This window comes from Purpureocillium takamizusanense, chromosome 4 (assembly GCF_022605165.1).
Source record: "Purpureocillium takamizusanense chromosome 4, complete sequence".
Lineage (NCBI taxonomy): Eukaryota > Fungi > Ascomycota > Sordariomycetes > Hypocreales > Ophiocordycipitaceae > Purpureocillium > Purpureocillium takamizusanense.
The window spans coordinates 896,575-912,394 of NC_063071.1; the positions used below are offsets into that span (position 1 = coordinate 896,575).

At 59.6% G+C, this 15,820-nt stretch overlaps 6 protein-coding genes and 1 non-coding gene across 7 annotated transcripts; 3 read left to right on the forward strand and 4 right to left on the reverse strand.

Annotated features, from left to right (window-relative positions):
- The first annotated feature begins 930 nt into the window (after positions 1-930).
- Positions 931-2,162, forward strand: JDV02_004935 (uncharacterized protein). The gene is made up of 2 exons (XM_047986183.1): positions 931-1,134; positions 1,283-2,162. The coding sequence occupies exons 1-2, from the start codon at positions 1,126-1,128 to the stop codon at positions 2,009-2,011; spliced, it is 738 nt and encodes a 245-aa protein (XP_047842163.1). The 5' UTR covers positions 931-1,125; the 3' UTR covers positions 2,012-2,162.
- RIT1 (tRNA A64-2'-O-ribosylphosphate transferase) lies at positions 2,151-4,794 on the reverse strand. Its single transcript, XM_047986184.1, has 3 exons — positions 4,110-4,794; positions 3,845-3,879; positions 2,151-3,645 (listed from the first exon to the last, which is right to left on the reverse strand). Exons 1-3 carry the CDS (start codon positions 4,643-4,645, stop codon positions 2,183-2,185), a joined length of 2,034 nt encoding a protein of 677 aa, XP_047842164.1. The 5' UTR covers positions 4,646-4,794; the 3' UTR covers positions 2,151-2,182.
- A 181-nt stretch (positions 4,795-4,975) lies between these two features.
- JDV02_004938 (uncharacterized protein) lies at positions 4,976-6,735 on the reverse strand. Its single transcript, XM_047986185.1, has 2 exons — positions 6,477-6,735; positions 4,976-6,393 (listed from the first exon to the last, which is right to left on the reverse strand). Exons 1-2 carry the CDS (start codon positions 6,498-6,500, stop codon positions 5,167-5,169), a joined length of 1,251 nt encoding a protein of 416 aa, XP_047842165.1. The 5' UTR covers positions 6,501-6,735; the 3' UTR covers positions 4,976-5,166.
- Positions 6,736-8,301: 1,566 nt separating this feature from the next.
- LGA1 (L-threo-3-deoxy-hexylosonate aldolase) lies at positions 8,302-9,495 on the forward strand. Its single transcript, XM_047986186.1, has one exon. It carries the CDS (start codon positions 8,380-8,382, stop codon positions 9,346-9,348), a length of 969 nt encoding a protein of 322 aa, XP_047842166.1. The 5' UTR covers positions 8,302-8,379; the 3' UTR covers positions 9,349-9,495.
- On the reverse strand, positions 8,780-15,706 carry JDV02_004940 (uncharacterized protein). The gene is made up of 2 exons (XM_047986187.1): positions 10,295-15,706; positions 8,780-10,236 (listed from the first exon to the last, which is right to left on the reverse strand). Exons 1-2 carry the CDS (start codon positions 13,271-13,273, stop codon positions 9,505-9,507), a joined length of 3,711 nt encoding a protein of 1,236 aa, XP_047842167.1. The 5' UTR covers positions 13,274-15,706; the 3' UTR covers positions 8,780-9,504.
- JDV02_004941 (uncharacterized protein) lies at positions 13,622-15,553 on the forward strand. The gene is made up of 2 exons (XM_047986188.1): positions 13,622-13,760; positions 13,814-15,553. Exons 1-2 carry the CDS (start codon positions 13,679-13,681, stop codon positions 15,544-15,546), a joined length of 1,815 nt encoding a protein of 604 aa, XP_047842168.1. The 5' UTR covers positions 13,622-13,678; the 3' UTR covers positions 15,547-15,553.
- Positions 15,707-15,778, reverse strand: JDV02_004942. Its single transcript has one exon. It is a non-coding gene; the product is annotated as a tRNA-Arg (tRNA).
- Between the last annotated feature and the right edge of the window lie 42 nt (positions 15,779-15,820).

Sequence of the window (15,820 nt, forward strand, 5' to 3'; positions counted from 1 at the left end):
TTGCACATGATAGAGCAGCACATCACGAGTAGCGAGAGGATGATGATAAGGCGGAGGGAGAGGGAGAGGGAGGGACAGGGAAGAGCCAGCCAGGGACGCGTGGATCACGCGGTGTTGGCTGACTGCCGGCTGGTTGGCACGAACTACGTAGATGACAACCACCTGCATTCATTTCTGTCATCAGTTTCCTGGTTCTTTGCTCGCGCGCAAAGTACTTCGTATATGAGCGTAGCATGCATCGTGTACAACCCGAGCGCACCCATGATGCAGATGTGCAATGCGCGTCGGGCAAATTGATGCTGATGGTGGTGAACGCTGATGCCGCCTTAAGTTTGCCGTACGTCGTGAGTGGCGCGGGGAGAGTTGGGTGGGCGTGCGCTTTGCTGCTGCTGCCTCTGCTGATGATGATGATGATGCTGCTGCTGCTGCTGCTGCCAATGGGCAATGACGACACTCTTGTGGAGGGGGGAGGAGGGGGAGGGGCATCGGCACGCACGCCTTGCTTGCACTTTGGTGGTGGGGGGGTGGCCAGGCGGGCGCCTTGTTGTCTTGTCTCGTCTCGGGGAGATTCGAAAGAAGGCCTTCCCTCAACCGTTGTCCCCCTCCCCTCCCACTCTCCTTTTTGAGTCCGATGGAGGTGTTGTTGAGGTATTTACCACCAGGCAATGGCAGGTAGCACAAGGTGGTGAAGCGCGTGCACAGGGTGCAGACCCGCGTCGAGGCGTGACGGCAGGTAATACTTGGAGTACTTCAGAAGTAACTACTAGCTTAAGGTAGCATCATAATAAATCTGTAGGCGCCCGGCCCCGCGACGGAGCGAGGCAGGCGCCGCGTTCCTGGATCGCTCCTCCCCTCCACTCAACATCCCGCAGCCATACCTACCTAAGCACATTTCGCTGCTGCGGCTGCTACTCTTGTTGCTCTCCTCCTCCTCCTCCTCCTCCTCCTCCTCCCTATCCCCCCACCAAAAAGCAATTCTTTGCCTGCGGCACCACGTGTCTTTACACCTCCTTTTCGTCCAGCGTGTTTTCCCCCGCTTCTTCCCTTCCTCTTCTTGCTCTTCAACTTCTTCAGCTTCTCCAGCTTCTCGTCCGACCCATTGCTCGCTGCAAACCACCCGCCAAGATGCCTGAGGTACGGCCGTCCGCCGATCCCCCTCCCCCTCCACTCCAAGATCTTATCACCCGCTTCTCCCAATTTCTTCGTGTGCCGAACCAATGTCACACCACTCGAGAATGCAATTGTAGACTGCTAGCTAACTGACGGGCCGTGGCTGCTATAGATCACAACCCTCCTTTTCGACTGCGACAACACGCTCGTCCTCTCCGAGGAGCTGGCCTTTGAGGCCTGCGCCGGGCTCATCAATGAAATCTGCAAGGAGCGCGGCATCACCGTGTCCTTCACCGGGGACACGCTGATCAAGGAGTTTGTCGGCCAAAACTTCCGCGGCATGCTCACCACGCTGCAGAAGCAGTACGGCATCGAGATCTCCCCCAACGACATGGAAAAGTATGTCCGCATGGAGGAGGACGCCGTCATCGCCAAGCTCAAGGCCGCCGCCAGGCCCTGCGTCGGCGTTGACGAGCAGCTCGAGCGCCTCGCCGCCTCCCGCAAGTACCTGCTCGCCGTCGTGTCCTCGTCGGCTCTGCGCCGCGTCCGCGCTTCCATTGAAAAGGTCGGCCAGGACAAGTACTTCCCGGGTGACGTCGTCTTCTCCGCCGCCACCAGCCTTGAGAAGCCCACGAGCAAGCCCGACCCCGCCATCTACCTGCACGCCCTCAAGAAGCTGGGCAAGAAGGCCGAAGAAAGCGTTGCCATTGAGGACAGCAAGAGCGGCACCCTCAGCGGCACCCGCGCCGGCATCAAGGTCATTGGCTACGTCGGCCCCTACCCTGCCGAGAAGCAGGCCGAGATGGAGCAGGTGCTGCGCGACGCCGGCGCCGTCATCGTCATGCGCGACTGGTCCGAGTTCCCGGCGGCCCTGGCCAAGGTACAGGCAGGGGAGGTTTGAAGCCCCCCTTTACTTTGGAGCGAATCACGCACGGCCTCTTGCTGAGGAACGAACCAGGCACGGCGCCCCGCTGCTCATATGTGAACACGATGGTGGCTAGACGTATAGATAGAGATATACGATGAAATGAAAATGGAAGCCTTGTCTTATGAGTTTTTATTGCCCTTGCATTCAATTTCTCCAGTCCATGAGGAAGCTGTTGACGCTTTGCAATGTCTGTCTACTCGGGTTGCATTCCGGATATGCCGCCATGATGCCGCCGAGCCTGATCTTGACGAGTGTCTTTGTAAAGGACGCACCCTCGGTCGACGCGCGGAACCTGCCCTCGTCATCAAACAGGTAACATGACAGTGCCAATGCCGCGCCGATGGACAGGTCCTTGCCCGATTCGCACCCAATGACGACCTGTGGCCGTTGCCGCCCCTTGGACTCCGAGGCAGATGAGGCGCCTCCATCCTGGGCATCGGCGGCGGCGCCCCTTTCCAAAAACTTGGCGACAAAGGAGCATATCTCGGGGAGGGCGAGGCGCAGGTTCCGCGCGGCCGTCTTACTCTTCCCCAGCCCGACCTGCATGTAGGTGGGCGACCGTACCCAGGTGTCCTTGGGCGTAGGCGTGCTGCTCAGCGCGATGTGGCAGTGCGTTGAGCTGAGGGCGTCTGTGGCTGTGGGAGCACCGTCTTCGGGGATGGGAACGGCGGCGGCAGGAGGAGATGGAGGAGGAGGAGGAGGAGGAGGAGGAGGAGGGGCGTCGAGGGGGAGTGCGCAAACGGAGATTTGGGGCGTGAGGCGGTGGGTGGTGAGGGGGCCGGCTGGGGAGGAGGGGGTAGTAGAGGCGGTAGCTGAATCAGTGGAGGACGAGGTGGTGGTAGTAGTGGAGGGTAATGATGATGAGTATGCGGCGGCGGTGACGGAGGACGACGAAGAAGAAGTGCAGGAGGCGACGAGCGAGGCGATGAGCTCGGGCAGGGCGTCGTCCGGGGCGGAGAGCAGCTCGGCCGCGTGCGCCCAGAAGAGCGCGGGGGTGAGGCCGTGGGCCCAGTTCTCCGTGTCGTCGGCGGCGCCCTGGATGTAGCCGCCGGCGTCGGCCTCGGTGCCGGCGACGACGCGCCTGCTGGCGGTGAGGCAGATTACGGGGCGGTAGTCTGTGAAGAGCGTGCCGTCGTCGTCGTCCTCCTCCTCCCCATCTTTCTCCTCTTCCTCCTCCACCTCTTCCCACTCTTGCTCTTGCTCCTTTTCTTCGACACCATCGCCGCCTTCATCAGCAACGCCACCGCGCTGATTCCCGTCCTCGCCATCATAACGATCAACGATGTCGTCAGCACCATCATCAGCATCAGCATCATCGTCGCTGTCGTCTGCGTCGTCGTCGTCGCGAAAGGAGCGCAGCGGCGAGTCCTGCGTCACCCACAGGGGCCGGAGAGGCTTGGTGAGGCAGCGGGGCAGGGCGCGGCCGAGCTCGAGGGCGCGCAGGGCGTCGGCAAAGCCGGGCAGCAGGGCGGCGACCTGGGCGCGGGTCGAGGGGAGGAGGTGCGGCGGGAGGTGCAGCTCGTGCGAGAGGGGGTGGTGCGGGAGGAGGACGCGGTTGAGGACGGCGCACCAGACGGGCACGGTGGTGGAGAGGGCGTCGGGCATGCCTGTATGGTGGCACGGTCAGCGTAGCTCTGGTTTCCCTTGGTTGTTGCTGTGGCTGTTGCTCCTATTCTTGTACGTGGGCGTGGGAGACGGCAGTAGATGGCGGCACCAGCGCTAGATAGGGGTGTGAGGTGTAGAGTAAGATGTTGGCAAGGAGGGGAGGAGGGCTTCTAGAACGGTCAAGGGAGTGGGGTGACTTGCGTTTTCCGCGCCGCGTAGAGTCGACGATGATGATTCTGAAGGGAAATAATGTCAGCATCGTTTTCGTGTGTTCCGCCTCCTACTTATCTTCCAGTCTCTCTCTCTCTCTTTCCCATTTCCCCTTCCCCACTAGCTACTCTCTCCGGTCCAAGCAGTCGAGACCAGATAAAAGGACTGGGACCAGCCGACCGAAGAAAAGAGAAGAGACTGAAAAAGGGGCCATGATATGAGAGAGAAAGATAAACACAAGAGATGAAATACATACCCGTCATTCTTCTCAATGAGCTCCACGAGGTGCAAGTTCAGCCTACGCGTGCTAAACTTCCACGCCCGCTCGTGCCCGTCCGTGCTCTTGAAGTAGGCGCTCGCCGCCTTGTCCGCCGGCGGGACGTACCAGCTGCCGCAGCGCTCATTCGCCACGAGCGGGCGCCGCTGCCGCCGCCGCCTGAGTCTTCTTCTGGGCTTCCTGCTCTTAGTGGCTCCAGACGAGGTAGCAGCAGCATCAGTAGTAATAGTACTGCTAGTGGTGGTGGTAGTTGCGGTTGTAGAGGTAGTCGTAGGAGCAGCAGCGGTGGTGGTGGAGAGGGCCGCCGCCGCGCGCGCGACAAACTGCGCGTCGGCGTGGATCGAAGCCAGGCGGTTGTGCACGCTCAGCGTGGAGCGCCGGAGCGAGCCGAGAAGCGAGGACATGGACATGTGCTGCTCGCTCGCGGCCGGCGTGGCCGCCGCCGACGGGAAGATGAGGTCCGTGTGGCGGGGGGGCGGCGGCAGCGGCCTTGCTGGATCGTCGTCGGATGCCATGGCGGCGCTGAGGGACGGGGTTGAGTCTCTCTATGTCTCTCTGTGTATGTGTGTGTTTGTGTGGTGTAACGGGGGTGTGTGTGGTGTAAGTGGTGGGTGAGGAGACGTGAGACTACTGTGAGAGGAGAGGTGAGGTTGAGAAGTTTGGAGTCGAGCTTTTTTGGTGGTTGAGCTTGGACGTGGGGGGTTCCACAATACAACTTACACAGCTCCAAGTTAAGTTGGGAGGTCGAGATGCGCCTCAGGCGACGACCGCTTAGAAAATATTCTGGGGCCAACATGGTTACTTGAGACGACTTGAAGGAATAGCACGTCATGTCATGCCATGTTGTGTGTAGCAGTCGTAATTCGTTGCATGGACCTCCGCCTATATATATACCAGGCCTCTCTCTTTACATGTCCAACCCGCACGACATGTCTGCCAGTCTGCATACGATGGACCTATCCCACCATTCAGTCGGCCAGCTTTTACCTCACAATCCAGCTATACATCCACAAACAATTTCAAAAACAATACATGGCTACACCAGCTTCCACTGGTCGCCATCGACGGAAATGCCCACCTCGCGCCCCTCGTCGATGCTCCTCCGGCCGGCCTCGAGAATGGCCGTTGTGGCAATGGTGTTGCGCAAGGTGGGCAGGCCCTTGGCGTCGAGGTCCTCGGGCTTGGCGGCGCCTGCGTTGACGGCGCGGCAGCCGTCGACAAACTTCTCGAGGGAGATGTAGCCGTAGCCGGTCTGGCCGTTGAAGTTGCCGTCCTCGTCCGGGGCGTAGCGCATGTAGAAGGGGTTGAACCACTGCAGCTGGCCGGCGGCGTCGTCGGCCACGTCATAGCCGCGGTGGGCCTGGTCGACGCGGATCTCGCCGCCGGAGGCCAGGTAGTGGAAGTACTGGTTGGTGTGGACGCCGGCGCGCTGGGGCGCGGTCCACGAGGCCGTGTAGACGCCGACGGCGCGCTTGGAGGGCTCGCCCGTCTTGGCCCAGGTGACGAGCAGGGAGATGGTGTCCTCGGTCTCTTCGGCGCAGCCGAGGTCGGTGGCGACGCCCTTGGAGGACGAGGCAGAGACCTTGACGGGCAGGTAGCCGAGCTGCTGGACCATGGAGTCGCAAATGTCGACGTGGTGGCTGTTGAGGTAGTAGGAGATGTCGGACTCGCGGCCGGCCCAGGCCTTGAAGGTCTCGAGCTGGTACTTGGGCTGGCTCATGTAGGCGTAAAAGTAGTTGAAGTCGCCGAGGCCCCGGGCCTTGAAGCGGGCGTCCGAGTAGGCGGGGTCGAAGCGCTTGTGGTGCTCGACGAAGACGTAGACGCCATTGGCCGCGGCGCGGCGCAGCAGCTCCTGGTGGTGCTCGAGCAGCTTGACGGCGGGCTTGGTTAGTAGAACGTGGACACGGCGCTCGACGGCGTAGAGGGCGATGGGGTAGTGGGTAGGGTCCGGGGTGAAGATGGTGATGGCGTCGCCGGGCTTCAGCGCGTCGATGGCGGCCTTGTAGGCGTCCGGGTTCACGGCGTCGTCGGCGGGGAAGGAGTCGAAGGAGGTGTCGAGGCCGTTGTAGGCCTGGGTGATGTTGCGATCAAGGTGGTCGCGGATGGCGGGGAACTTCTTGCCGTTGACGCCCACCATGCCCAGCTTGTTGACCTTGCCGCGGCGGCGCAGGTCGAAGAGGGTGAGGCCGACGACGCCCACCTTTTTGTCCGAGGCCGAGGCGCCGCCGCCGACGAAGCCGGTGGTGTACTCGCCCGTGCCAATCTGTCGAGCGTCAGTGACTGAGCGACGATACGAAGGGGGGGAGGAGCTTCGCGCGAGGCGCATGTGAGAGAATTGGGACGAACCATCAAGACGTTGAGGGGCTCCATGGTCGCTGCTGGTGGGGTTCAAAGCACTCGATCCTTTCAATGGAGTCAGCGGAGGTGATAGTGATGTTGGCTGTGATACGATGGCGAGAGGCAGGACGGGGGCACAATATGTATGCGCCGTTGCACAGAGAGCGAGGAGGAGATGAAGTGGTAGGTATTAACTCAGGTGCTAGCTTGGCAGGTGAGCTTCGGCGTTTGGGCGCGATACACGTCAGTTGCCGTGCAGTCACTCCATGATGTGCCGGGATGCTGCGGGCAGCTCTGACGGAAGAATTGATTGAGGGGCAGCACCCTCAGCCCCCCCCCCCCCCCTTCAGCGCGGGGCAGCAGCCACGCCACAGCGGCCGCCCACAGCGTCAATTGCCGCTCGCTGACAGGGGAACAAGGGGGGGGTCCTTGAACTGACTGCCCGTGACAGTGCCTGGCCGCTAACAAGACAAGGTTGGAAGCCACTGACAACCACCCAGCGTGTCGCCATGGGGCTCTCGCGGCGACTCCCATGGATGTCGTAGTAGCACATGGGAAAATAGTGGACGGACAATTTTAGAAGCCAAGAGGCAATCGGCAATCCAATTCTACATACTCCGTACTTCGTACATTTCCATCTCAATTGTTCTGCTTCATTGACTCCCGTACACGGTGTGTTGCACGATCGGGGCACACGCATCCGCCCGCCCAATATTCGCGGGCGCCACTGAAGACCTTCATTCATCCCGTCGGCTGTTGGTCCTGCCCTGCCACGATCCCCCCGGTCGTTGCCGGTGAGTGGTGGAAATTCCCCGGCAATTAATTTCTCCGCCCTCCAGCAGAGGGGAGCCACCCCCGCGCCCTGCTTCTGCCCGCTGCTGTGCATCAACCATCCCAACACCACATCCAACAACAAACACGTCGGGCCACAGGGGGCCGAGTCCGAAGTACATACATACTTGTGCGAGCCGGCGGCCATGTTGCTGCTTCTATATGGTCAGGGAGTAAAGAGTAGAACAAGTCATACCACCCTGACTCTGTCAGCCTCCTGTGTCCCATGGATGTGCAGCAGGCCGTTGTCGGCGCCGTCTACTAATTGCAGCGAAGCGCGTACTTCGTAGGCTCATTCCAGCTTCGCCATGCGCCGTGCGTGAAAATCTGTGAGAACAAACTCGGCCTCCAAAACATTGCCACCATAGGAGTAGTACGCATTGGCACCGCAGACCGTCTACTTATATACCCAGAGCCTGGCTGCAACTACGTACTAAGTTACACATTTCCAAGAACGTGGTCGGCACCAAGTAAAAAGCGCCGAGAAACAGCGCTCGTCCCTTCGGGTCAATAATATCCATGTTAATCTCCCCCCTTCTCCCCAGCGAGCGCCCCGCCATCCACCCCCGCTGCCCCGTAAGGTTCCATCTTCTGGGGGAGGAAAGTGCCCGCCGGCTCGCCGCCCCGATACCGACCCCGAGCCCGAAGCTGCCTCCACTACGCGCCCCTCCGCCGTCGGCCAGCACAGCACCACACGGCACAGCACACCACCCACCACCACCACATTGAGCCTGCCCCTCCCATCGTCATCCCTCTCTCAATTTATATGCCCGTCGTGCAGCCACTCGCTCGCTCCTCCGTTACATTTTCAATCAACTACCGCCCGTTTCTTACGTACTCGACAGTTCTTTTTCTTTTACTCCAACGAGGTTTGAGCATTGCGCACGGCTGTGTAGAGAGGCCCTCTCACTCACGGCAACGAGCTGCCGCTGTTCACTCACCCTCCGCCCACTTACACGCACACCTGCCTCACCACCACCCAACATCCGGGAATAGCCTCACTCTCACCCACTCACTCACCCACAACAACAACAACAACAACAACAACAACAACGACAGCTTCTTCTTTCCACAGCCCACCATGACGTCGCCAAATTCATCCCCCCGCCCCCTCCCCTGCGGCATCTACGCCCCCACCATGACCTTCTTCGACCCCTCCACCGAGGACCTCGACCTCCCCGCCGTCCGCGCCCACGCCCAGCGCCTCGCCCGCGCCGGCCTCGCCGGCCTCGTCGTCATGGGCTCCAACGGCGAGGCCGTCCACTGCTCCCGCGACGAGAAGCTCGCCGTCCTGCGCGCCACCCGCGCCGCCCTCGACGACGCCGGCTTCCCCCGCGTGCCCGTCCTCTTCGGCGCCTCGGAGCCCAGCGTCCGCGGCACCGTCGAGCTCTGCCGCCTCGCCGCCGAGGGGGGAGCCGCAGACGCCGTCCTGGCCTTGCCCCCTTCCTACTACCGCGCCCTCGTCGACGAAGAGACCGTCTTCGACTACTTCACCGCCGTCGCCGACGCCAGCCCCCTTCCCGTGATCGTCTACAATTACCCCGGCGCCGTTGCGGGCCTAGACCTCGACAGCGACCTTCTCGTCCGCCTCGCCCGCGCGCACCCCAACATCCGCGGCACAAAGTTCACCTGCGGCAGCACCGGCAAGCTCACCCGCGTCGCCGCCACCCTCGACGCAAAGACCCCCCGCGGCTCCGGCTCCGGCTACATGGCCTTTGGCGGCATCTGCGACTTCACCCTCCAGACCCTCGTCAGCGGCGGCAGCGGCGTCATCGCCGGCGGCGCAAACGTCATGCCCAAGCTCTGCGTCCGCGTCTGGGACCTCGCCGCCCAGGGCAAGAGAGACGAGGCCGAGGCCCTGCAAAAGGTCCTCAGCCGCTGCGACTGGCCCCTGACCAAGGCCGCCATCGCCGGCACCAAGCAGGCCCTCCAGCTCTACTACGGCTACGGCGGCTACCCCCGCCGCCCGCTCAAGAGGCTCGACGAGGCCGCCGTCGCCGCCATCAAAGAGGGCATCAAGGAGGCCATGGACATTGAGAACAGCTTGTAGAACTGCGCACCCTTGGGGACGAGACGTGCGTCGAGGTTGAGATTGCGTTCGCATATAGAGACCTGCCTGTAAGCTCAGCCGGCCATTCAAAATGTCGTCTCACATGAAGCCACAGAATGGAAAGAAAACAAAATAAAAACTCCAAAGCAATGCCCCTCACAGCCCGTCGTCTCCCCACAAGTGCTCATCGTCTTCCTCCCCCTCCGTCGACTCCACGCCGTCGCAGCACGTCCCGCAAAACAAGGTCCCGCACGAAATCGACTCCCGCGTAATCCCTTCAAACAGACTGGCAGCCGTCGGTCGAGCATGCTGGTCGTGCTGCAGAATCTCGAGCGCCCATCCGACGGCCGCGTTATCTCCCAGGGGTACCAGCTGTCGAAGCTCATCCGCCCACCCCAGCATACTCTCCCCATTTGCATGAAAGGAGGGCGTGTCGGTCTGCTCCATGCAATACGCCCTCAGCTCCTGTGTCGTCCTTCTCTTGAGCACCGTCACCATCTCCAGGAAGACGCAACCCAGCGACCACATGTCTGCAGCCGTGTTGCGCCGCTCCACCCGGACGACCTCAGGCGCCGCGTAAATCATCGTCTTCCCCGAGTCTGCCGTCGTCGTGGCCCTCGTCAGGTTCTCCCAGCTGTGGGCGATGCCGAAGTCGGCAAGGTACACCTGGTCGCTGCGGACAATGATGTTCTGCGGCTTGATGTCGCGGTGTCGCACCTTGGAATCGTGCAGGTACTGGACCGCACTCGCGAGGCACCCAAAGAAGCTCCTCATGAGCGTGCGCTTGTCGGGCTCGTTTGCGCATCTGGCGTAGTATTCAGCTAGGTTGTGGTCTCCGACGGGCTCCATGAGCAACGCGAAATACTTGGGATCGGAATACGTCGCCACCTGCACATCCATATTAGCTGCAAAGAACCACGTTGAATCAACGAGACCTGGTGCCCACCAGAGACACGCAATGCCGGTGTGTCAGTCTCTTGAGGATGCCGAGCTCCGTTCGAAATGTCTGCACGTCCTCGGCCCGTAGACCCCTCGACTTGCGAAAGAGCTTCCGCGCATACTCTCGTTGACTAAAGTTGCTCATGACCTTGTCCACCGACCCGTGGGCGCCACGTCCCAACCTCGCAATGACCCTGAACGGCAATGGGTCGTCCTTTGAGAAGTATGCGTGCTTTTGCTCGCCATTCTCCAGCTGAAACGACTTGGATTGTGAGTACGCCACATTTTGCCGGTCCAAGAACCGAGCCTGTATTGACGGTTGCAGTGCTGCTGGCAACGTGCTGGTCGTGAAAGGAAACCACATGTCGTTGATCCCCAAGCGCAAGAATGTCTCCATGGCCTCAAGCTGGTCTATCACGCGAAGGACAGTGTAGAGCCTTGGGGCTGTGCTCCAGGCCGCGTTGCCCGTGTTTCGAAGGTAGGTTGACATTCGATAAAAGTCCGAGTCCGTGAATGCCACAGCCATGCTCGTCGACGAGGAGAAGAATGCGTCCAAGCCGGAGCTGCTGGTGACCACGGTCAACTCAGTGCTTGAAACGTCCACGTTCCCAGGCACACCGGACTCTGCCTCGCTCTCGTCTGCGGATTGAGCCCTCGGCTTCTTCTTCACAGTCTCTTCGAGCCCCCCGACGCCAGAGTCGACTGTCAGACTTTCATTCTTCCAAGGCGCATCCCCAACTCGCTGAGAGGTTGTCTCTCGCTCCGGATCCAACGAGTTGGGGCCGCTCACGACCACGGCTTCCGGTGCTGCTGGCTTCGAATTACCCTTCTCCGCCACTCCCTTTGGTACTTTTTTCTTCCTCGGGACGGGTGATGGCCTGACCGCGTCGTCCGCGTCGTGAAATTTCACGACTGTCGGTGCCTGCTCTCCATCTGCGTGTGTCTCGCTAGCCTTACGACTTGTCATCCTGGCGTCATTGGCCTCGACGGATCGCGACGTGCTTCCTCCCACAGCGGGGTTACCAATGTCAGGCACGACTCTCTCTTGGGGAGCACCGGAGCCTCGCTTTTCCGACTTTTGAGCTGTTTTGGCTTCCCCCAGAGGCCTGATCTTCGCCTCGATTTCCTCGAGCTCATGCCGCTTGACCACCAACGACCAATGCGTTGCGTCAGGATTGTCTTCTGCCCACGCTCTTATCGCCATGACGGTGTCCAACAGGGACGGGTCCGCGTCCGCCGAGGTCACATCCAGAAGTTCCAGGCATTTTGCGACGTGCCCATCCAAGTCACAGCGACTCGCAACTCTGGCAGCCTCTGCTGAGTCGTCGGCCGCAAACTTCTGCGCATACACTTTCAGTGACTGCATTTCAGAGTCGCTCAAGGCACCAGCGGTATCTATACTTTTCGATATGTGAGCCTGCGTCCCGGGGATGGAAACCTTGACACTGATGGCGTGACGAGCGTCGATGTCGATTTCCACTTGCAGCACGAAGTTTGCCGTCGCGACGTGTGCAAACAGCGGCATGAGATCCAATGTCCCAATCCGCCTGTTGTCTTTGGTCTTGGTCCTGTTCCCTTCATAGACGCGCAACGCCCCGTGCGAAGGCATGGCTTGAACTGGTCGGGCTTGCTCACCGGAAAGGGGGGCCGGTTTGATGACCTCGAGGCATTCTTGCTTGACGTTCCACCAGAACGATTCTTGGTACTTTGACGGAACCGTTCCATTTCTCGAGATCAACTTGGTCATCGTTCCCCCCGTCGTTTCGACGCCGATGTGCTGAGTCGCCACCTCCAGAAGCAACAGGTCCTGAATAGGATGCGTCTGTACATCCATCCCGATTATCACGCCAGCCTGCAGGGCCAGTCCGATGGCTCCGGCGTCTCCCACGTTGACGTATTTAATCATTGACTGCGTGAAATTCTTTTTCCAGAGGTCTTGAAGCTTCGGTATTCTCGCAGACTCGCCGCCAGCAAAGACGTAGGAGACACCAAGACGAGCATAGTTGGACTGCACGAGCATGTTATCGACGGTGGCCGTTATCTGATTGAACAGATGCCCACACAGCGACTCAAATGTCTCGCGGGTGACTGTCTCAGTGAAATCTTGACCGTTCATCAGGGATTCCAGCTCCACGGTATGCTTGTATGACGAAGATAGAGCAATCTTGGCCGCCTCGCTTGCCATGAGTAGTCGATGAATCGCCCGCTTGCTCCTGCGCGGCTTCAGCCCTTTCTTTTCGGCCAACTGCAATAGGTGCTTGAATAATACGTGATTGAAATCATTGCCTCCGACCATGTCAGAGGACATTGCTTTGATCTCGACGATGCCTTCCTCCAAGGTTGCGAAGGCGACATTGCAGTAACTGGCCCCGACATCGAGCGCCAATACATTCGTCTCAACTCCCGGCATCTGAAGACCTGCCATAGCCGCGAGGATAAGGCCACATGGCTCTGTCGTAAGGCTTAGAACTTTGAGGCCTGCGATTTCGGCGGCATCGCTGACTTCCCGCCGAAGTTCATGGTTGAACAAGGCCGGAACACTGATTGACACCTCATGAACAGCTTCTCCCAGGTATGCGGCTGCTTGGCTCTTTGCGCGGCCCAGAAGCATCGAAAGCAACTCAACGCTCCTGATCGGCCGCGCGTCTAGTTGCCGGGGTCGAATGCTGGCAAGGGGGCCACCATCTCCACTCAAGATATCAAAGGGGAGAATCGGCGCGTACGGGGGCAGGTTGGGAGTCGAGAATCGAGTCCCGAGGAGACTTTTGATATGGCAAAAGGTACCCGAGAGGTTGGCCAAGGCTCTTCTTTTGGCTTGTGCGCCGATGAGGCGCCCATCTTCGCTGATGGAGATGTAGGAGGGAAAGAAGTTACTGCCATCCTCTGCCGGGACAATCTCAACGGTAGGCCTGCCGGCGCGATAGACCGCGACACGAGTGTTTGCTGTCCCGAGGTCGATGCCGACCGCCCAGCGAGCCGGTGACATGTCGTTGCGAGCCACGGGATCAATTGTTGGTGGGCCTGGAGGAACCCTTGCCGCTCGTCTGGCCGCTACTGGAGGGCCCAAGATTGTTCGAGATTTGCCCACCGGACGCGCATCCAGTTTAGCCGTCAGGGTACATTGACGGTTGCCAGCAGAGTCTCCAAGCTCAAACAAGGCCTGGCTGCAATGTCAGAATTCGGATGCTGACTCTCTACTCGGGGCGTTCGTGTGAGGCATCCTGCATAGGTCAGCCGCACCAGCCCGGACCATGCACGTTGAGATCTGGGCCCAATAAGAACGCATGTTGCCAACTGACAGAGACCCAAGCCCTTCTTCCATGCAAGCCCTGCACTAGATTTGTACACAGGACACACGAAGCCAGTCTGAGCTTCATCACTTGGAGTCAACATGGCCGACCCCCTCAGCGTCGCGGGGCTGGCGCTGAGCGTCGCGTCGCTGACCTTTGAACTTTTCTCGGGCTGCATCAAAGGTTCGCCGTTCCTTGCGCTTGTTCTTTGTGGTGAAAGCTCAATCGAGTTTCAGGTTACAATCTTCTCCTTGACGCCAAAGACATGCCGAAAAGGTACCGCCATCTACTTGTCCGACTTCAAATGGAAAAGGACAAGCTCCTGGGCTGGGCAGTGCTGGCCAAGGTATCGGAGAGCGACGACTCGCTGGTCACGACGATGAAACTGAGTCGACATACCATACAGGATGCATTTCGTGAGATGCAAGTGCTCCTCCTAGATGTGGCCAAGCTCAACCAGCGCTACAGCCTGCATCTTGTCGCGGTGGAAGATGAGAGCGAAAGTGATGAAGCTGAGGCCGAAGACGCCCCGGAACCACGAAAGCTCCCAGAGCACTTTGTCACGCTTGAGCAAAGGGCTGTTCGACTGTTCGACAAGACTAGAAAGAGCCCGAGACGGCTGCGCTGGGCATCTTTTGACAAGGGGAAGTTCGAGGAGCTGCTCTCGACTATTACACTGCTGAACGAGAATATGACCCAGTTTCTCAACGCGTATGAGCTTGAGAAGCACTTCAAGATGCAAGAGGTAACTTTTATGCAAGTGCTTCAAGTGAGCAATCGCATGGACGAGCTGCTCGAGCTTGTCAAATCACTCTCAGCGGTGCCCGTTGCCCCTGAGGGTGCCATGGAGATCAGCAACGACCGCGCACATGTGCAGCGGCACGCTTATGAGTCGCGAGCTGTTCGACTAACCCGGTTCAGAGCCTTGAACCTCTCAGCCGACAGGACGCAACAGGGTGACAGCATTGATGGGAAGCAGCCACCAGCAGAGGCGCTGGAGGTGTCGGTCGATGACCTCCAAGTGCCGCCGGTGTCTGGGTCGGTATATCCCCGGGATGGCCAAAGGTCATGTGCCACCGTCCAAGGAAAGCCGGTGTGGATAGAATGGCGGTACTATCAGCCTGTCTACACCGACGAGGACGACGATGAAATTGGAGGGCCGCCGGCGACGTTGATGACACGGGTCGCGAAAATGGCAAGACTGTTGTCTGACCCCGAGAAGCCGCCAGAGTTTCATGTCCCCGAATGCCTAGGATATGTCCGAGATCCCATGGAGTGCCGCTTGGGGTTTGTCTTTAAGATGCGTATGCCGACAGAGCCGATGCTCCCAACATCGCTGCGTGAGCATCTTGCAACACTCAGGAAGCCATCACTCACGATTCGGCTTGAAATGGCGCGCTTGATTGCCGCCTCCATCTGGTATCTTCATTCGACTGAGTGGCTCCATAAAGGACTGCGAAGCGACAACATCCTTTTTGAGGACACGGGGAAGGGCTCACTGTCGACACCGGTACTGGCGGGATTTGACTACTCGCGGCCTGCCGGCCTTGATGAAACGACGGAGCGTCCTACGGGGGACCCGTCGCACGAGCTGTATCGACACCCAAAGACCCAATTCGACGTACCGCGGGAGGGCAAGAACGGGTTCCGTAAACTGTACGACATATATAGCCTTGGTGTCGTTCTCTTCGAAATTGGTAGCTGGCAGCCAATCCACCGGGTCATGGGCCTGGACGATGGTCAAAAACCCAAAGCGGCGGCGGCGAAGACGGTCCGCGAGACGCTCCTTTCCGAGGAGAAGCTCAACATCCTCGAAGGAGAGGCAGGGTCAATGTTCTCGTCGGCAGTAAAATTCTGCTTGACAGGTGGGTCGGACGAAGAGAGAGGCGGGCGCGGGCCGGATGATGCCACCCTGCAGCTCGAGTTTTGGGAGAAAGTTTTGGCACCACTGGAGAAGATTCGAATCTGACGCTGGACGCCCTATGCCCGACGACGATTTTGCAAGACGCCTCAATGAGCGAGCAATGTACACACGTTAGTTGGCCTGCAACGGATTTGCCGAACAAAAATAAAGACCCAGCGAAAGACAAAGCAAAACGAGCCTTGTTCAAGACATGAGCAAAAAAGAAAGGTCACGGTGGGGGTCGAACCCACGATCTCCTGATTCGTAGTCAGACGCCTTGCCATTGGGCCACGCGACCAGGTTGAGTTGGACGAACTCGTCCTTGGGCTGCTTAGGCCCG